The sequence below is a fragment of the Thalassophryne amazonica genome, chromosome 14 (assembly GCF_902500255.1).
Source record: "Thalassophryne amazonica chromosome 14, fThaAma1.1, whole genome shotgun sequence".
Lineage (NCBI taxonomy): Eukaryota > Metazoa > Chordata > Actinopteri > Batrachoidiformes > Batrachoididae > Thalassophryne > Thalassophryne amazonica.
In genome coordinates this window covers 18,524,468-18,546,187 of record NC_047116.1, presented here as the reverse complement: position 1 = coordinate 18,546,187, position 21,720 = coordinate 18,524,468, and the positions used below count along the sequence as shown (strand labels likewise).

General features: G+C 39.9%; 2 protein-coding genes across 3 annotated transcripts; both read right to left on the bottom strand.

The window, feature by feature from the left end:
* Window positions 1-1,300: 1,300 nt before the first annotated feature.
* Window positions 1,301-11,870, bottom strand: LOC117525339 (protein-lysine methyltransferase METTL21E-like). The gene is made up of 5 exons (XM_034187177.1): window positions 11,699-11,870; window positions 4,261-4,311; window positions 3,735-3,889; window positions 3,544-3,661; window positions 1,301-1,698 (listed from the first exon to the last, which is right to left on the bottom strand). Exons 1-5 carry the CDS (start codon window positions 11,868-11,870, stop codon window positions 1,301-1,303), a joined length of 894 nt encoding a protein of 297 aa, XP_034043068.1.
* A 4,106-nt stretch (window positions 11,871-15,976) lies between these two features.
* LOC117524868 (lectin-like) lies at window positions 15,977-16,886 on the bottom strand. Of its 2 annotated transcripts, none has more exons than XM_034186683.1 (5): window positions 16,854-16,886; window positions 16,682-16,770; window positions 16,441-16,581; window positions 16,227-16,338; window positions 15,977-16,123 (listed from the first exon to the last, which is right to left on the bottom strand). In XM_034186683.1, the coding sequence occupies exons 1-5, from the start codon at window positions 16,858-16,860 to the stop codon at window positions 16,056-16,058; spliced, it is 417 nt and encodes a 138-aa protein (XP_034042574.1). In that variant the 5' UTR covers window positions 16,861-16,886; the 3' UTR covers window positions 15,977-16,055. The 2 variants fall into 2 exon arrangements, with proteins under 2 accessions (XP_034042574.1, XP_034042575.1); XM_034186684.1 differs by having other exon boundaries at window positions 16,233-16,338.
* Between the last annotated feature and the right edge of the window lie 4,834 nt (window positions 16,887-21,720).

The following is a 21,720-nucleotide window of genomic DNA, read 5'->3' as shown; positions in this document are numbered from 1 at the left end:
TGGCGAATGGTAAATGCCCTTACATTTCTTTAACATCATATAATTCAGCTTTACTTTATTCAGGGAATCTTCTTGCTGATGCTTCTGCAAAACATCACGTCTCATGCAAGAACATTTTCATAAACATCTTTCAGATTTCTTGTATCTTTTTTACTCTTGAATTAGTGTGCAAAATCACAATAATCAAACGCTCATAAATCCAAAGAATTGCTTAAATTACAAACGTGAACCTCCTAAATTCCACCTGTAAGTCAGTGTGCGAGTAGAGTGTCCTACCATAAATAACACTCTGCACTCTGCCCACATATGTCAAAAGTGCCCAGTCAGGACAATGGAATGAGGAATACATAGGATTTTTTTTCTCCTCCTATCAGATGTGCACAGAAAACTGTGGGATTAATGAATCTGCTAAAGCCAGCAAATAGGGAAAAAATAATGAGGACATTTCCATCGCTGAAATAAAGAAGTATTGTTTGAAATTACAATAAAATAAAAGACATCTTGCCACAATGAGGCTATCACTGCCACAGCAGAGGGTCAGCGGTAAGTCTCCACCACGTAGATGAACTTAATATAATGTGCCACAAGTGATTTAAAGTTTCAACACTAGCTTGACTGAACAACCCCCGCCAGCGGCAGGGTCTTACCCATGAGGAGCACCTGGAGGGAATTTTGCATATTTTTCCGTGTGGGACTATGGAGTTTGACGATGGTACACATACCATCATCAAACTCCATGTGGCATGTTTCTCTGTGCCTGATCCAGTATGTTGAGAAGCCCAGCAGCTGGAGAAGGTTGAGGGGACTCTCACATTCCACCTGGTTGTGGGAGGTAGATGGTCACTTTCAAGAAATGGGAATGGACTGCCTGTGTGGTTGCCATCCAGGAGCTGGGGTGGTGCAGTGGATGCATCAACATGCAGCACCAGTGCTCCCAGACTTGATTTACTTGGACTGTGGAATATCTTGTAGCATATTAAACTAATGATGCTGCTGGGCTGCACGAACACATTTAGAATCATACCACATTTCAAATTGTGGAGTTACACAGGATGATGTCAACTTAATAATGATGAGAGTTATTTAGGAATTTCAAATTAAAACTGTTTCAAAATAATCACTTACTGAAAATTTCGGCTTGAAAGCAGCAGACAAACTATGGGCCTGGACCACTGTCAAAACTCTAATTGGTGAATCCAGGATGTTCTCTTAAATCACTCGTACACACCATTTATGAAAGAATCTGTTGGTGCAAGTTGTTCTTCCAGGAGGTCCATTGTTATTTCTTCTTTTAGCTCAGTCACTCCTTCGCCGTGGCTTTGTATATCCTCATCTGCTGCTGTGGCAGATCCGTCACCAGCATGGCATTAAAGCTGTTCATGAAGCATTCTGTGAACTGCAGGTCTGACGGGAAACGAATCTTATTGGCCCACAGCAGCGTAGTTTGACTTCCTGATCGGCAGAAGTGATGCATTGTTGCCAGCAGTTCCTTTAGATTGTTGTGGTGATAGACCACATCAGCTGCAAAGATGTAATCATAGTGATATGCAGCGTAGGGGAAGTCTCGATCCAGGTTCTGACCCCAGGTAAGGGCAGCCACCTGAGGTGTGTAGCGACAGCGTCCCTTGGTGTTCCTCAAAAGATTGTAGGTCAGATTTGGCAAGATGTCTGGCAGGTCAGTAGCTGTCACCCGCGCACCTGGAAAATGTGCAAAACAGTAATGTGGCTGAAGTAGAGATAGGATATATACAGGGTGTGATTGTATTGATCTTGCAGTGTTAGAATATTTCATCCAAACAAAGTTGTTGGTACAGTAACTAGTAACCAGGTCAGATAATCCACTGCAGACATATTGGATTTGACAGCCTGCACTTGGGAGTTGGACCAAACAGACCATCCTTGCACAATAGCTCATATACATCAAGATACTGGCAGACACATTTGGGATTTTCCTCATCGTTATGATTCCCTTTTTATTGTTGTCTCCTGTGCAACCTCAGAAAAAAATAAAGTGAAATAAAGATCACAACAGGCCTGGGGGAAAAAGTGACCAATCTACTTCTGTCGCTGTACATCCACAGTGCAAAAAGTATTTGCACTGTGGTGCAAATATTGCAAGTATTTGCAAGTATATACTTGCAAAATTATTCAGCCCCTTGTTATTTCACACATTTTAATTTGTTTATGACATTTCAAATACAAAAGGTAAACCAGGCTTCTCAATATAAAAATTTCTAAAATGATCTTCCTTAAACTCAAACTGAAAGTAAATCTCTACATCCTGACATAAATTAATTAAAAATATAAAAGCCAAGATGATGGGTTGCATAAGTAATGAGCCCCTTTGTTATAATACCTGTAAATATTCAGTTTAATTGCCAGTTTTCTTCAGACAAGTCAGGGGATGGATACATGAACATTTCCAAGTCACTGAATATGTCTTGAACTTTATTTACATCAGTTATGAAGAAATACAAACAGTATGACACTCTATGGTAAGTCTTGTGTAGAGTAGACAGTTCTCAAAAACTGAGTGATTGTGCAAGAAGCAGAAGAGTGAGGAAAACCACCAAGACACCCAGACAACCCAGAAGAAGTTATAATCTTCTGTGGCTGTGATTGGAGAAATTATGCACAGTGCAAGTTTTGGATTTTATATCCCCAGTTATACAGCTTCATGATGAAGTGGAGCAGATGAGGATTTTCTTAAAAAGAAGACTTGAAAGTTCACCTACAATATGCCAGAAGGTACATCTGAGATGCAAGCCTAGATTTGATGTTTTAGTGAAAGAAGACCCTCATCTATACCACTTCATCATGAAGCTCTATAACTGGAGATACCATTTCTTCAAACACAGCCACAAAACCCTAAAACGTTTTGTGGGTTGTCTGGGTGTCTTGGTGGTTTTCCTCACTGTTCTTCTTCTTGCACAGTCACTCAGTTTTTGAGAACTGTCTACTCCACACAGACTTACCATACAGTGCCATACTGTTTGTATTTCTTCATAACTGATGTAAATAAAGTTCAAGACATATTCAGTGACTTAGAAATGTTCATGTATCCATCTACTGACTTGTCTGAAGAAAACTGGCAATTAAACTGATTATTTACAGGTATTATACTAAAGGGGCTGATTACTTATGCAACCCATCATCTTGGCTTTTATATTTTTAATTAATTTATATCAAGTTGTAGAGGTTTACTTTCACTTTGAGTCTAAGGAAGATCATTTTTAGAAATTTTTATATTGAGAAGCCTGATTTACTTTTCGTATTTGAAACGCCATAAACAAATTAAAATGCGTGAAATACCAAGGGGCTGAATACTTTTGCAAGCCACTGTCATTATCAGATTATTTCATATGTGAAATTATCAGATAGCTACAAATTGTATTGAAACGCAGTTACTCAACCACCGCTGATTCCGATGACTTGATTGCCTTTGATGTGTTGAACCTAATGGGAATGTGCCTTTTGGATTCCAAAACTGGTCCAGTTCTGTATTCTGACCCTGTTCTGTAGTAGACGACTGAAATGACTTACCCAATAAACTGGCCACAATGGAGAGCAAGCCAGTCCCAGCTCCGATCTCTAACACAGTTTTGTCCATCAGATTCATTTGTTGTTGGTTATTCTCCAAGAACTGGCACAAAGCTACGGCCTGCAACACATCGGTCATTTTTACAGCTACAACAAGATGGTGAATGTTCTTTTACAATCACAGCAGTGCTTACTCCGGGACAGGTCACAGCACCATAAGTGTCCAAAGACTCTTGGATGCTGATTTCACTACTGGCAAAGTAGAAGGACTCGTTTCCCAGTGCGTAGTAAAAGCTGGGCTCCCAGACGTTCTTCCTGTCCATCGCCTCGCCTGCTATCACTTTCCTATCTGTGAGCGCTGAACAAAAGAATGTTACATGAGGATTCTGGTTTCAGTCCTGCAGCATTGATCGTTGATGTATAAAATCAGAAGGATTTAACTTTTTACACAAGTATAAAACAATTTTCAATTTCAATTTATTTTCATTTATGTAGCGCCAAATCACAACAAAGTTGCCTCAAGGTGCTTCACACAAGTAAGGTCTATCCTTACTAACCCCTAGAGCAAGCACACAAGTGACAGTGGTAAGGAAAAACTCCCTCTGAGGAAGAAACCTCAAGCAGAACAAACTCAAAGGGGTGACCCTCTGCTTGGGCCATAAACAATGAGTGAAAATATTGCAGAGCAAGCATGAACACATATGTAACTGCTAAAGTTACCTTGATCTGTGGGTTCCTGATCCACCCACGTGATCCCATCTTGGTTCTGGTCTTTCCAAGGCTCTTGCTTCTGTCAGACTGCTTGACTAATCTTGGACAGTTTCTCCATGAGGTCTAACTGTTGTAAGAAATTTGATCTTTTTTTGTTTATTACCTCCGCCAAGGAGGTTATGTTTTCGGTTGCATCTGTTTGTTTGTTGGTTCGTTGGTTGGTTGTTAGCAGGGTTACTCAAAAAATCTTCAATGGAGTTCAATGAAATTTTTACCAGGGGTGTATCTTGGCCTATTTTAGAAGTCATAAAATTTTGGTAATGATCTGGAACACGATCCGGATCCAGTAATTTTTTTAAGGATTCTTTATCATTGCAGCATAGGGCCAATTTCAACATCTTTGCATCTAACTTCATGAAGATGTGTCACAAAGGCTGAACAAAAATTAAGTTACGACACAACAATAATTTAGCATTTGGTTCTCCTCATTGAATAAACCTGTTATTAGAAAATTAAAAAAAAAACTTGTGTAGTTCATGCAGTTTCTCTTTATAAATACATTTGCTGAAGATCTAAGGGTTTAACCACTGAATCTGAAACATGACGGTAGATGCGTGAAACGACGTGGAATAAGTCTCTTTGCCAAAGGGTATTCCATGTGACGTCAGTGACCCTATGGCCTTGATGGAGGTTTGCGCTCTCCGAGTGTTTCTAGTTTGCATATTTTTTTCCTTTTTTGTTCTTAACAAATAATATCTTTTTAGACATTTTCTCCAAATATTGTTTTAAATACTGGCCATAATACCACATGACGGTTTATTCTTTATTCTGGTACTTTTATTACTATACATACATGTTTGCTAGCCGGCTGAAAAAGTAGACAGCTCCTAATTATTACTGGGGGGGGGAAATGCAACTTTACAGAACATTTGCTTATTTTCATCTGTTTCTTTGCTTTAATTACATCAATTTTCAATTGTGTGTGAATGTACAAAACAGGAGGGACTCTAGTAATAGCGCAGTAGAGGGCACAGCTAACCTAAAAGTTAGCTTTGATAACCGCTAAATGATAGACTGCTAAAACATTTAGCTGGAGCTACCACCAACTTTTATTACATGAATTTAGACTTTGGCTTTGGTGTGGCTAATTTATTCACAGTAATTATTAACCAAATAAGAAATGTTAACAATATACATATCAAATAATTGCTTTTTGACTGTTGTAATTTTTTTTTTTTTTTTTTTAACGGAACTAAATTTGGTGGAAGTTAACCAGAATGCTAATGGTTTAGCGGAAAAACTAGAACTGCTAGTGTAAACATTAGCTTTGCTATTTAGCTGTTAGCTGAACTGTGACTGCCACTGTGTAATTACATTGACACTCCAAAACAGGAACTTCCCACTAGTCCTAGGGTCGACTAGTCCCAGTCCTAATATTAAGGAGAGCATGTTGAAGTTATTTTCACATTTATGGTAGGCTATATGTTGCACTAAAGTAGGTTAAGTAATATTACAAAAGTTTGACAATTAAAAAAAAACATTTAATTATGGTGAATTACCATTTTTTGGTTGATTTTTAATTCAACAGGTTTATAGACAACAGTACAATTAAAGATGATTATTGTTATTTTTGTAAATTAAAAAAAAAAAACTGGATCTGGTTTGTTGGCTATTTGAAAGTATTACATTTAAAATGGTAAATGGACTGCATTTATATAGTGCTTTTCTATCTGCATCAGATGCTCAAAGCGCTTTATAAATAATGCCTCACATTCACCCCGATGTCAGGGGTGAATATATACAAGGCCATACAAGGCGCTCACTACACACCAGGAGCAATAGGGGATTAAAGACCTTGCCCAAGGGCCCTTAGTGATTTTCCAGTCAGGCTGGGATTTGAACCAAGTATCTCCTGGTCTCAAGCCCAACGCCTTAACCACTAGACCATCACCTTCCCTTTATTTGTGAACTTTAAATTCATTTTGGTTTGTAATGTACACCATCAAATAATATAAAGCATTTAGGACCAGTGACCCCCCCCCCCCCCCCCAAAAAAAAGAACAGTTTTGAGGCGCATCATGTCTGCATCAAAACCTATATATTACTGGATAGCAGAAGTTGTGCTGAAAAACAACACTTGAGAATCCCATCATAATTACATAGTTATAAGAGAACACTAGTGCATTACTTTAGAAGGTTAAAATCAAATGCAAAATTGCATCAAATGTATGTCAATATATTAAAAACTATAGAGGATTATTACAGTATATGAAAATAATCTTAGTAATGAACTGAATTTACTGCACTATTTGCATCCATGGGAATTTCTGCTCAACATCTGACACTGAAGTCACACGGACAGCCGGCCGGTGTCAACGCGCTGCGTGTCTTTATCAGCACGGCACTCTCATTGCATTGTTTCCCTCTTTTCTTTAGAAAAGAATTGTGTTTATTGTTGGAATGCTTGTTAAATGACTTGTATGTTTGTGTTTTATTTTAGGTCCATACGTGTTGGCGTGCTTTCATAATCGAGCTACATTTAGTTGATCTGTCCCTTTGGCTGACATTGGACTCTGGTGTTGAGGCCAGAAACAACTGTTTAAACCCTGAGGTCAAGCTACAGCTACATCACTTTTCTCTTTCCATCTCTTCCATCTACCCGACAGCACGTACAGGGTGTGGTGTCATTTCATATGACACAAAATATTTGGTAACATAATAAATAGGTGCACAAATTTCCATACTTTTCTTCTTTTCTGACACACACACACAAAAAAAATCTGTTTTGTAAAGCAATGAATACTAAGCAGTGAGATTATGTGAGACATACCTGAGTGTAGCAGCACCTGGTTTCCTTTGTGAGGTCAAGTCTGCACGTTTCTGCTGTGTTCTTGAGTTTATAGAAGCAGCATCGTATTGGAATCACCCATGAACCCGACAGGGGTCTCTGAGGCTGGGAAACTGATGTATAATGTCTGACAAAGATTCATAATCATAACCCCTCCCTGGTAATCTCTCTGCATAGACCACCTCCCATGAGGGCTTGTAGCCTGCTTGCATATTTGTGTTTACAAAAAATATTTTGGGTGCATTAGTCAGGCTTGTACATCCACAGGATTATTGCAGCTTTAAATGCAAATCCAGCAGCATCCCCCCCTGCCCCCGAGAATATCATTTATAACCTCTGGGGTAAATTTCCCACAATCCCCTGCCAACAACTACATTAGTGCAAACACTTGCTGACAAATCTGTGTACTCAGGTTTATAGAAATTGAGTTGAATGAAATGAGTCTCACACGCATGACGTGCCCTTTATTCACACAAAAGTAGAAAACTGAAAAATTTCCAGGCACATAAACTTATATAAGGCTCAGTCCGGCTTCATACCTCGCAGGGGGCTTGGCAGCAAAACACAAAGGGCTGGGCCGGTTGATTACATGAACAACAAGTGCAGACGGTTGTCTGTGCTTGGCACAATGCAGTGAGTGATCAAAGTTTGCATACACATTATTGGAAACAATGAATAGAACATCAGGAAAACAGATGTGCACCATGGTTCATTAACATGCCAGGCGAGGAGCGCAGTGTAACCTTGAGTGGTGGACATTTACATACAAACAGGTTTAAAACATGCAGGTGTGTTTCATCAACATGTGTAAGCCAGGAAACACAATGTAATTATAAGTGGCTGACATTTACATGTGAACAGGTTTAACCTCAAGCGTGCTCATGATTTAGTGAATTATGTCCCGACAACACCTTGCATGTGCACATGCATGCTACAGGTTTCTATTTTTGTTTGTCACCACATTAGTGATTTAAATATTTCAGTTGCTAACAAGGCAGGGGAAGTTAGTGATTATGTGCGTAACGTTTCGTTAAACCTTCCTTTGAAAGTCAAGAAAACGCCCCCAAAAGAAATAGTAGATAGAATAATAAATGAGACATTTATTTCAGACAGTTCACTGAATGCCAAAATAATTATGTCTTAAGAATAGAAATGAAATGCCAAAGAACCTGACAAGTTTGACCACATAGTATAGAACTTTTATTAGTTTGTTGCAGCAGTTAAAACTTTTTAACCCCATGAAATCAATCAGATGAAGAAATCAGCTGGAAATCAATGTGTCTAAGACAAAGGAGCTTGTTTTTCACACAAAGCAAGAACTGACCGTGCAGCCAGTTTCACTCGATGGCCAACTTGTTGAAACGGTTGAAACTTTTAAATATCTTGGTACAGTTCTTGATAGTCACTTGAGCTTCTTTGAAAACACTGATTTTATCTTTAAGAAATGTTCACAGCGACTCAGTCTTCTCAGAGGATTGAGTTGTCTTGGTGTTAATCCGCAGATTTTAGAGCTTGTGTATTCTGCACATATTGAGAGTATTTTAACATTTCATCTTTGTGTTTGGTTTGGTCACTTGAGTTGTAAATGTAAGGACAAATTAAATAGAATTGTAAAAATGGCGGGGAAAATTGTGGGAAAACCCCAGAAGACTCTGGCCCACATTTACACTGACAGGATGAGGAGGAAAGCTGAGAGAGTCCTGGCAGACAGCTCTCATCCTCTGTCCTGTCAGTTTGAGCTCTTGAAGTCTGGGAGGCGCTACAGAGCTCCTCTGGCCAAAGGTTCTTTCAAAAAATCTTTTATACCAAATGCCGTCACCATAATGAACTCGAAAAAGTGACCACTCCACAAATTAAACCTGAACTGCTTTACTTCTGTTTTATTTGATTTTATTAGATCTTACTGTACGTTTTATTTATCTTACTAGGTCTTATTCTATTTCTTCTTTTACTTCCATGTATTTTATGTATCTTATTTTTGTTTTATTTGTGTGTTTGTATGAATGTTTTATGACTGTTTTTTTTTTTTTGTCTTTTTTGTTCTGGTGAGCCAAAGACAATTTTCCACATCGGTGGACAATAAAGAATTATTCTATTCTATTCTATTCTATTCTATCAACCTGTTCTGTGTTTAGCAACATCTCAATAACTAAGACTTCGCTCTCACTGCTTCCGATACGCTTACAGAGTCTGCGGGCTCGGCAAGCGCCGTAGCGGGCCACTCACACCGCCCTCCTGTCTGCTGTGTGGAGCTGCGGCCAACTCCGGCAACAGATCTAGAGACTCCGCTCGCGAGAGCAGAAGTTCACATAGGTTCACGTTGCTTCTCGCGATATCAAGGCCAATAATGAGGAAGTGCCTTGTAAACAAATACCGCTTTTGGATGTGCAAGGTGTGGTTCTCAACCTCATGGATCAGTCTTTTGTTGTCCATTGTTGGAAATGAGCCAACTGGTGCTCTGCCACTAACCTTTGACCCCGTGTTAAAGGAAATAACGTATACTGTACATGAGTGGACATGGAAACACTTACTGTTTTGATGTGGAGCGCTCTGGCAGCTTGCAAGGATAGACTTCTTGTGGAAGAATCCGCAGCGTCGCATGGTCTCAGTAACCGCAGCCGCAGAGCTCCGTGGCCACTGAGAGAGGTTTGTATCTTTTTAATGACTTGGATTCTCTATGGGATCCACATCCGTACCCCACAACAGTAACACTGGAGGCAGTGTGAGTGAGGGGTAACTCCTTACACCACAGGGGTCCTGACAGTAAAACATCACTGGCTGGGCCAGTTGGTTACCTACATTTGTACCATTGTGACATTAGTTCCACTGTTACTCCTCAGTTACTGAGGCAATATGTCAGTTATAATTCTTCATACTCACACCCCAATCCATCCATTATGAAAACAAAAAGTATGCGTTAATAAAACTCCTGAGCCATGGGAGTGGCTGATAACTTGATAACTCTGAGATGGGTGTGGGTTCTGACTTTATTCATCCCGTTCAGGTCACACAGTCTTGCCCATGCTCCACCTCATTACCCATTTATGGTTTGTCCAGGATTACTCGGATTAAGTACTACCTAGCAACATGGCAGCCTACAGTGCATCCTGAAAGTATTCACAGGGCTTCACATTTTCCACATTTTATCTGCTTTATTCCAAAATTAATGAAATAATTTTTTTCCCCTCAAAATTCTACACACAATACCCCATAATGACAATGTAAAAAAGCTTTTACAAATTTTTGTAAATTTATTAAAAATTGTTGTAATGCTGCCAAGGGTGCATCAACAAAGAGTTGTGAATACTTATGTAGACGTGATTTTTTAGTTTTTTTTTTTAATTATTATTATTTTAAACAAATTTGCAAAAAAAAAAAAAATTTCACATTGTCATTATGGGGTGTTGTGAGTAGAATGTAAACCTCTAGTTTGGAATAAGGGTGTAACATAACAAAATGTGAAAAAAGTGTCACGCTGTGAATACTTTCCGGATGCACTGTATGGCCGCACTTTTTGAACTTCAAATCTGCTCTTCAGAAAACCTATGGGTGATGTCATGGAGGGTTTATCTGGTACATACACAGTTTGTGCAAAGCACATGGATTAATAGTGGCATGTGTTGTGTTGTAGCAGACTGCAGTAAAATCAGTGTTTACAGTCTAATTTGGTACAACAGACACAGTCCAGCCTGTAAATCCATGACTGACAGATGGTGCAGCGGGGTTCACAAGTCTTTTAAAGGAAAATTTACATCCTCTGTGCATGAAGACCCACAGAAAGAGACTCGGGTGAACAGCTGGCTGTGCCACATGAAGTTCCAAAATGACCTGAAATGACAGATGAGGAACAGCGGCTCTCCTCTCTAATAATAATGAGTGGCAGCGTTACTGTTTCCATCACAACATCACAGCAGAATCTCAACAGTAATAATCCGCCAAAATGTACACGTGATTTTTATCATCACTATAAGAATGTGCCGCAACGTGCCAACAAGGTGTATTCAGTTATTCATGAGCTCCTAAATCCAGCAAAAGTCACTTTTCTAAGTACGGGAACAATGAGTCTTGGCACTCGTGTGTGTGTCCGGGTCACACACTGTTTTTTTTTTCCTCTCTCTCTCTTTCTCTCTTTCTTGTCATACATGTGGTATGTACACTAAGCATGAATGAGTGTGTTTGATGATGGTGGTGTTGAGCAGCTGGCAATTAAGATAGACGAATAAAGAGCTGACCGTCGTCACCTTATAGTTGGTAATCCTCACCTCAGTGTCCAAAGGTCACAAAAAGGTCGTGTCGGCCAGTGGAAAATGAGTCACAGTCTCACACACGGCACCAACATGAGTCCCAGCAGGCTTTAGCAACCGAGCGAATCCATCAGTTAATGGGTGCTAAGCTCCTTTAATTTTGAAGGGTAGGTGAAGAGTGGAATGCTGTGCTTCCAGATACCAGCCGATGACAGGGCACGTAGACGTGTGCTGCTCTGTATGAGTGGATAACTACTCTGAAAGTTTTTCTTTTTTTGGCCTCAGAACAAATCGCTGTCTTTGCAGGATCATCGGCTCTGCTCTGATCCTGCAAAATCATCCAGACTGCCCGGACCTCCTGGGTCAGATAAGGTGACGATGTCTGTATTTGGATCCTGGATGGGCTGCAGGTCGGACGCAGGCCACAGAGTGATGATGGCACTAAAAAAGGGGCCTCTCGCTGTAGACAAAACTGACAGCTCAGAGCCCAGAGAATTTCCAAGCCCCCGGAAAAAGCCGAGGCACATGTCCTCTGAAATGCAATGAATGGATGAGTATAAAGATACACAAATGAATGAGTTCATCTCCTACAGTTTAACATGAATTCCATCATGTTGGAAGTCTTCAATTTAAAAGGGCACGTCTTAGCGTTGATACACCAGATCAATATGTATGGCAAGTTTGTTATTGCTTATATATGTCAGTCATTCCCAAAGTGTGGGCTGTGGCCCCCTGGCCGGCTGCAAATGTACTGCAGGTGTGCGGCCGCCCCCTGATGGGCTGTGAAGGTACTGCAGGAGGGCCATGAGAATTTTGTAACAAAGTATAAAATTGCTAAAAACATTTTTGATTATTTTAAAAATGTAATCAGACTCAATAAAACAAAGGCCTGGGATTTAAATTATGTGTTACTCTTCATTTACAGTGAGGAAAATAAGTATTTGAACACCCTGCAATTTTGCAAGTTCTCCCACTTAGAAATCATGGAGGGGTCTGAAATTTTCATTTTAGGTGCATGTCCACTGTGAGAGACATAAACTAAAAAAAACAAAATCTGGAAATCACAATGTATGATTTTTTAAATAATTTATTTGTATGTTACTGCTGCAAAAAAGTATTTGATCCCCTACCAACCAGCAAGAATTCTGGCTCACACAGACCTGTTAATGTTTCTTTAAGAAGCCCTCTTATTCTGCACTCTTTACCTGTATTAATTGCACCTGTTTGAACTTGTTACCTGTATAAAAGACACCTCTTCACACACTCAATAATCAATCACACTCCAACCTGTCCACCATAGCAAGACCAAAGAGCTGTCTAAGGACACCAGGGACAAAACTGTAGACCTGCACAAGGCTGGGATGGACTACAGGACAACAGGCAAGCAGCTTGGTAGAAGACAACAACTGTTATGATTATTTATTAGAAAGTGGAAGAAACACAAGATGACTGTCAGTCTCCCTCAGTCTGGGATTCCATGCAAGATCTCACTTTGTGGGTTAAGGATGATTCTGAGAAAGCTCAGAACTACACAGGAGGACCTGGTCAATGACCTGAAGAGAGTTGGGACCACAGTCACAAAGATTACATTAGTAACACATGATGCTGTCATGGTTTAAAATCCTGCAGGGCAGCAAGGTCCCCCTGCTCAAGCCAGCACATGTCCAGGCCCGTTTGAAGTTCACCAGTGACCATCTGGATGATCCAGAGGAGGCATGGGAGAAGGTCATGTGGTCAGATGAGACCAAAATAGAGCTTTTTGGAATCAACGCCACTTACCATGTTTAGAGGATGAGAAGAACCCCAAGAAAGCCATCCCAACCGTGAAGCATGGGGTGGAAACATCATACTCTGGGGGTGCTCTTCTGCAAAGGGAACAGGACGACTGCACCGTATTGAAGGGAGGATGGATGGGGTCATGTATTGTGAGATTTTGGCAAACAACCTCCTTCCCTCAGTAAGAGCATTGAAGATGGGTCATGGCTGGGTCTTCCAGCATGACAATGACCCCAAACACACAGCCAGGGCAACTAAGGAGGGGATCCGTAAGAAGCATTTCAAGGTCCTGGAGTGGCCTGGCCAGTCTCCAGACCTGAACTCAATAGAAAATCTTTGGAGGGAGCTGAAACTCCAAACCTGAAAGATTTGGAGAAGATCTGTATGGAGGAGTGGACCAAAATCCCTGCTGCAGTGTGTGAAAACCTGGTAAACTACAGAAAACGTTTGACCTCTGTAATTGCAAACAAGGGCTACTGTACCAAATATTAACAATGATTTTCACAGGTGTTCAAATACTTATTTGCAGCAGTAACATACAAATAAATTATATGAAAAAAAATCATACATTGTGATTTCCAGATTTTTTTTTTTTTTTAGATTATGTCTCTCACAGTGGACATGCACGTAAGATGAAAATTTCGGACCCCTCCATGATTTCTAAGTGGGACAACTTGCAAAATCACAGGGTGTTCAAATACTTATTTTCCTCACTGTATATGACCTTGTATATATGGAAATACTATAACTAGTCTTGTGTCAATCAAAACTGTGATTAAAGGTTTGGGTGGGGTCCAGAACATTTACAGATTTCAAAGTGGGGCCCTGTGTTCTTGAGTTTAGGAAGGACTGCCATAGGCTGTACTTATTGGACATGTCTGGGATTGTTGAAGGGAATAATTTTATCATCACGTGCATAATGGAAATTAGGAGCAAGTGTTTGTTTTTAAATTTTACAACAGAATGCAAACTACATCCACCTGTTTTTGGAACAGTTTACATTTCTGCAGTGCTGTTATAAAATTAGACCATGTGGCACGGTCAGTGACATTTTTCGATTTAAAAAAAGGAGATGTCTCCCATTGCAACAAATTACTACAACAAAGAAACAAAAATAAAGATTTTCCAGAATTTGGATCCAGAAATTGAGGAGTTGCATTGACACTGTGTTTTGTGTGACATTTTTGAATGATTTTGATACACAATATGAGGGCTGGAAACCCAAATGTTAACAAATCTGCAGTATATCTTCAGTAATAAAGGATTTAAAGTAATTTTTAGAATCCAGTTCAAAAAGAAGATCTGGAAGTGTAGTGCTGTCACAGCCGTAAAAAAAAAAAAAAAAAAAAATACTGCTCATGCTTTAAAGTGATAGTTTTCATGTTATTACAAGATACAAACATTACTTTGTAATGTGATGCTGATTATCACAGTAAAACATGAAACATTTCACATTAAAACATGATACATGTATGTTGCCCAGAAGGGAAAGGGACACAACTGTAAGTTTTGATTCTTATTTTCAGCAAAAGGTAACTTCTCAAATGAATAAACAGTGGAGACCTAGCCGCACATTTGAGCAGCTTTTGTCACCATCTAGTGGGTGATGTGAGCATTTCAGGCCTTCTGGTACATATCCTCCTCGAAACCCAAAATTCAGTACAAACAGCATTTATAAATGTTGGAAATGCATGATTTTTTTGGCACGCAAAGCTTTAACCTTCCAGTATTAATGTATAAAAATTTTGATTTTGAGAGTTTTACAGTTCTTGAGTTTTAAGATATATGAAAGTTTGCCGGAAAGATATGATTCAAGCCAGTGTCATGCTTTTTTCGTGCCCCTGTCACAAAATGAGTCACATTTTCATGACACATTTTTTTTGTTCGTTTTACAATTTCTAATCCTACCCCTTCTCTTAACTCTAATCATAACCATAATGTAAGTCTCTCCCATTCCCTAACCATACCCCCCCCCCCCCGTGTCACCCCACATTTCGTGCTCCATAACTTAACTTTTTGTAATGCCATCACGAACTGCTGTGACATTGGGTTGAATTTCTCCTGAGAAGCACAACTTGCAGTTAAGAATTAATCAGGTTTTAGTTATTCATTTATTTTAAGTGATGTGGGAGTGCTTCGCTTCCATGTAATTCAGATCACTATTTGTAGTTAATTTCCAAATGTTTCTGAGTTATTAGTGCAGACAAACAGATTCTCACATAAACAACATGCCATTATGTATTTACAGAATTTTATAGTTTAAAAAAAAAAAACCCAAACCATTGCATACATTATACTTCAGGTTTTAAAGCAATATTTAGAAGTCTGATTTTTAAATCAGAACGATCAAATTACTTTTTTTAAATCACTGGAGCCAGCCTGCCCTCCATCCGGGATTTATACCAGTCCAGGACCCGGAAGCAAGCTGGTAACATCTCTGCAGACCCCTCACACCCTGGACACACAGTGTTTAAACTCCTCCCCTCTGGTCGATGTTACAGAACTCTGTACGCCAAAACAACCAGACACAGGACCAGTTTCTTTCCACAGGCCGTCACACTGATGAACAACTTAACCTGCCAGAAAACTCATGAGTTCATCTCTCTCATGTACAGGTTAATCTGTTATCTGTCTCACACATCCTTTTTCTTTTTCTCTTATTGCACACTTTATTTTCTTGCACATTTCATTTGCACATTTTATTTTCTTGCACATTTTCTTGCATTCATTTCATTTTATTGCTGTGAGTTATTCTGTGTTTAGTGTATATTTTTACATGCCGTACAGAGAAAGTGCAAATCAAATTTCTAGTATTCTGTGGATACTTGGTGAATAAAAGCTCTTCTGATTCTTTTTTCCCCCAAGATTAGATTAGAAAAAAATCAATCAACAAATATGACATCAAACTAGAAATAAAAGCAAATCTTGCTGTGGAATCAAACTGGATAAGAGCAGATGAATGCTTGAGGTTCCCAGCATGTGAAATCGTTGAATTTCCCATTTCCTGTAAGACAACATGAGGTATGAAATCCACAGCGATGGAGATTCATATGTATTTAAATGCAAAAGTCAGGATCTGTGTGTTTTAAAGATAACATGACTTGTACCGTAGCCCAGCAGCTCCACACAGTCCTCTTTGCCTGCTGTGTTGTTGGGTTCCTCTGACAGCCAGTCAGCATAACCCCAGTGAGATTCATCCAACCAGACAAATCGACCGGTCTGACACATGACATCAGATTAATGACATTCATCCTCCACTTACAATCATCAGAAGCCTACGCCAGCCCATCATAATGAGTGATATCATCCAAACATGCTCACCTTCAGATATCGCAGTCCTCCAACCCACGTGCGCGTATGGGTGCCGCTCTCCCGCATCATCATGCTCATCACCTCCTTGTGAATGTGCTGGCTGGTGATGGAACCCAAGTGGCCTCCAGGAAAATTTTTTTGGCAGAAGAACTGCAAAGGAACCAAGACGATGAACGTGTTTCCTGATAGATGTGTGACTTTATAAATTTTGGAACATGTGGGGGTTGTGAGCTGTGTGTGTGTGAGTTACCTCAGCATCCTCAACCCTCTTTGGTCCTTTGAAGAACTGGTAGTACTTCCCCTCCAGTGCCACACCAGGATTACAGCTCCCCCTGCTGGCTACAAGGGGACAACCCCCCCCCCCCAAAGCGTTTTTAATTTCTTGCTTCAGTGTGCAGATATTTAAAAAGTTTAATATTTACCTATCATTTTTTCTGCTGCTGCAAACTTCCCTTTTGGGAAAAAGTGCTTTAAAAATGGGTCCTGTTGAACATCTGATTCAGGTTTCGCTTTAATTTCTGAATGTGCTGGATTGATTTGAACTTCAGGCTCCACTTGAAGCTCAGACTCAACTTTATCTTCTACCTCTTCAAATTGTGGTTCCAACTTGTCTTTGACCTCTCCTCCTGCTCTGACCTTTGCCCCCATGACTGACCTCCCCGGAACATCTGACATCATGTTGACTTCTGGCTTCACTTCCTCCACACCTGTTTGCTCCACCTGAACGTCTGGTTCTCCTTTGACCTGCAGAGGAATCTGCTCCTTATCCAGCAATTTGTCCTTTTCATTGAAGCCTGATATGATCTGTGATGCAGCAACGTCTTCCACCACACGACCCTGAACAGGAATCTGCAGGGCGTGCTGGTCTTCTTCTGGCAAAACAGGCTTCTGCACCATAAGTGGTGGCCTTCCCAGGAACACTGCAGAGAGAAAACATGAGTGGTGTCATTCTTAATTCCACAATTTTTTTTTTACCTTGGAAAAAGCTTCATGGTCAAATTCCTGTTAGACGTTTCTTTTCATAAGCTAATATATAAGACAAAATATAGATCAAAAGGCTTTTCAATGTTAAAAAGAATCAAATATCTACTAAATCCACAGAATAAACGTAGTCTATTCATTGAGGGTTCCAGTTTGCACCTCATTGTCACAAATGAGAGTGAATGAAGCACTTTTGATTGAGATATAATGCAAAATGTACACCAGATGGGCTTTTCAATATTAAATTCAAATGTCCACAAAATCCACAATCTGGATCAAATCCAGATTAAAGTTTTTCAGGTGATGAGTGCCAGTCTACACCTCACTTTCAAATATGAGAGTGATTGAGGCACGTTTGATTAAGATGTAATGTAAAATATTCATCAAATGGGGTTTTCAATGTTAAATTTAAATGGCCACAAAATCTGTAATCTGGATCAGATTTGGATCAAACTTTGTCAGTTGATAAAGGATACCGTCCTACATAACGCTCTCAAATGTGAAAGAAATTTGATCTTTTTTGACAGAGTTATGAATTTTTGAAAATTCGTTCACTGTTAACGACAGGGTTTTTTTTTAATTTTCCAAGATTTTTTCCTGACTTTGCCCTTTGTCCTATGACCTAGAAAACTGAATTGGTTCTTCTCTATCAGGATATGAACTTGCAGTAAAAATGTCATAACAACATATGAAAAATTGTGGGCTCCAGGCTGTCCAAAAACAAACAAACAAACAAACAAACAAACAAACAAACAAACAAACAAACAAACAAACAAACAAACAGGGGCGATAACATAACCTCCTCCAACTCTATTGGTGGAGGTAATAAGTAAACAGATTTAAATTTTTTATAGTGGTGTTCATAAATAAATTTTCTGCCACTGATGCCACATAAGCTTCAGGACAAAAACAAAGTGTCCCTCCTCAGCCACTCCTCCCCAACCAGCTCTCCTCTGTATCGAGCAGAAGGAACTCCAGTTGGAGCCTCATAACAGGTCTAACAGGTGGGAAATGTGAGATATGCATTGTCCTCCAACCATGTTTTTGGTCAGAGATATTTTGATGGGGGTAGGAGGTATTGTCAAGCATCTGCCATCCACCAGCTTGAAAAAAAACCCCATTTTTTTCAACAGCGATGTGATGTGTTGTGAGTACTGTATTAATGGGGTGAAGGGCAACGGTTTCACAAGGCAGGAGTCACATGCACTAAATTTCATGCACTAAAGCAGGAAGTTAAACAGAACATTTTCTGCACAGAATGCCACAAAGCCACAGAATAGTTACATGATAAATAGTTGGCTAGTTGTTTTGGACACTTTTAACAAAAAATTTTTAAAAACAATTTGGGCTCCTCTAAAATTACACATGATATAAACTTAAAAAAAAAAAAAAAAAAAATCAACAATAGACTGCATGAGCACCCTTCACTTTTAGTTTTCTATCGAATATGTCTTTGACTTAATTTACAACAAGAATTAAGAAATACAAGCAGCATAATTCTGAAGAAGTTATAGGTTTCTGTGGTTGTTTTGCGATACTGTGCAACTTTTGTGTGTTTCATCACCGGTTATACAGCTTCACGATGGAGTGGAGCAGAGAAAGACATTGTTAAAAGAAAACAAGTCAAATCTCAGCTCGAGTCTCACATGTGCCTTCTGGCAAACTAGCAGAAATTTCATATCTTTAATAAGTTCCTCTGTAAAAGTGAATGTACGATCAACATGTTGAAATATAATAGAAATTGAAGTAGTACTCAGTCGTAAGAATTTAAAGTAGGGAAACCTAAAGTATGATGAATGACAGTGACACCAGTCTTCATTTTGATCTGGTTAAGTGGTTAAAATGGTTGAATTGGAACGGTATGATGTGCTGTCTGTAGACCCAACCTCTATGACTGCTGGTTAGCTGTGAGTACCTTTTTATCTTTTTCTGGTTATCTTTATGAAGGCCATTATCTTGGTAAGCTTATCCTGCCCAAATCCAACATTTCCCCCCTTTTGTTTCCGCATCTGATGTGTAAAATGGTAGAAAGTTCAAGATCTTTAAGACTCCCCGAAAGATGTAAACAGCCATAAAATCAGAAAACTTACAGGATAAAAATTTGGTATGTTATAGAGCAAGGATTGATTCTTGGATCACTGTTCTTCAATTTACAAATGGTTCCATGTGGTTGTTTGCCTATGGACATCGGATCTAGGGTTTGGGAGTGAGGCAAACTGAAAAGCTCATTTCAAGATATATATACAGTGAGGAAAATAAGTATTTGAACACCTTGCAATTTTGCAAGTTCTCCCACTTAGAAATCATGGAGAGGTCTGAAATTTTCATCTTAGGTGCATGTACACAGTGTATTTGAACACCTGTGAAAATCAGTGTTAATATTTGGTACAGTAGCCTTTGTTTGCAATTACAGAGGATTTTGGTCCACTCCTCCATACAGATCTTCTCTAGATCTTTCAGGTTTGGGGTTTCAGCTCCCTCCAAAGATTTTCTATTGAGTTCAGGTCTGGAGACTGGCCAGGCCACTCCAGGACCTTGAAATGCTTCTTATGGAGCCCCTCCTTAGTTGCCCTGGCTGTGTGTTTGGGTCATTGTCATGCTGGAAGACCCAGTCATGACCCATCTTCAATGCTCTTACTGAGGGAAGGAGGTTGTTTGCCAAAATCTCGCAATACAATCCCTTCAATACGGTGCAGTCGTCCTGTCCCCTTTGCAGAACAGCACCCCCAGAGTATGATGTTTCCACCCCATGCTTCATGGTTGGGATGGTTTTCTTGGGGTTGTTCTCATCCTCTAAACATGGTAAGTGGAGTTGATTCCAAAAAGCTCTATTCTGGTCTCATCTGACCACATGACCTTCTCCCATGCCTCCTCTGGATCATCCAGATGGTCACTGGTGAACTTCAAACAGGCCTGGACATGTGCTGGCTTGAGCAGGGGGACCTTGCTGCCCTGCAGGATTTTAAACCATGACAGCATCATGTGTTACTAATGTAATCTTTGTGACTGTGGTCCCAGCTCTCTTCAGGTCATTGACCAGGTCCTCCTGTGTAGTTCTGAGCTTTCTCAGAATCATCCTTACCCCACAATGTGAGATCTTGCATGGAATCCCAGACCGAGGAATATTGACAGTCATCTTGTGTTTCTTCCACTTTCTAATAAATGGCCATAGCAGTTGTTGTCTTCTACCAAGCTGCTTGCCTGTTGTCCTGTAGTCCATCCCAATTTCAATTTATTTTCATTTATATAGCGCCAAATCACAACAGAGTTGCCTCAAACTGCTTCACACAGGTAAGGTCTAACCTTACCAACCCCCAGAGCAACAATGGTAAGGAAAAACTCCCTCTGAGGAAGAAACCTCAAGCAGACCAGACTCAAAGGGGTGTGCAGGTCTACAGTTTTGTCCCTGGTGTCCTTAGACAGCTCTTTGGTCTTGGCTATGGTGGACAGGTTGGAGTGTGATTGATTGAGTGTGTGAACAGGTGTCTTTTATACAGGTAACGAGTTCAAACAGGAGCAATTAATACAGGTAATGAGTGCAGAATAAGAGGGCTTCTTAAAGAAAAATTAACAGGTCTGTGTGAGCCAGAATTCTTGCTGGTTGGTAGGGGTTCAAATACTTATTTTCAGCAGTAACATACAAATAAATTATAAAAAAATCATATATTGTGATTTCTGGATTTTTTGTTTTTTTAGATTATGTCTCTCACAGTGGACATGCATCTAAGATGAAAATTTCAGACCCCTCCATGATTTCTAAGAGGGAGAACTTGCAAAACAGCAGGGTGTTCAAATACTTATTTTCCTCACTGTAACTTCAAAACTGCACATATGTTGAGAGTGGAGGATTTCTTTGAGCGTGATCCAGTTCACAGGTGCCTCAGAGTTGAGGACCACAGTAACTGGAGAAGGCCAAGGGGAGTTCCATGTTTCACCCGACTGCAGCAAATGTTTGCTGACTTTTGAGTAGTGGAGATGGAGTAGTTGTTTGCCTCTGTTGCTGCAGACTGGCAACTGGAGACAGACTCAGATGCAATGAGGCAAGTTTGGTGGTAAAAATCAGGTAACAATTTATTGAGAATGTGCAGTTGGAGTGGATGAGGTGGAGACCAGGAGGTGGAATCACTGTAGGACAGGTCATAGGTGCAGGTTAGCAGGTAGGCCAGCGGAGCACATGGCAGCTACAGACTGCAATAAAGAATAAACACAGTGATGAGTACACGGGGGAAAAAAAACACCAGCGAAACACATGGAAAAATGAGCAAGGAGACTAGAGCACAATTTGGAAACCAGTTTACCAAGATCTGG

Bases quoted from the DNA above. Each gene is read 5' to 3' on its own strand.
- LOC117525339 (XM_034187177.1), bottom strand. From the start codon at position 11,870: ATGTGCCTCGGCTTTTTCCGGGGGCTTGGAAATTCTCTGGGCTCTGAG. The intron at 3,890-4,260 runs GTAACTTTAGCA...CAGCGCTCACAG, and splicing joins TCAGGAACCCACAGATCAAG to ATAGGAAAGTGATAGCAGGC. The intron at 3,662-3,734 runs GTAAGCACTGCT...GATGTGTTGCAG, and splicing joins GTGCTGTGACCTGTCCCGGA to GCCGTAGCTTTGTGCCAGTT.
- LOC117524868 (XM_034186683.1), bottom strand. The intron at 16,582-16,681 runs GTAACTCACACA...GTTCCTTTGCAG, and splicing joins AGAGGGTTGAGGATGCTGAG to TTCTTCTGCCAAAAAAATTT. The intron at 16,339-16,440 runs GTGAGCATGTTT...GTCATGTGTCAG, and splicing joins GAGGACTGCGATATCTGAAG to ACCGGTCGATTTGTCTGGTT.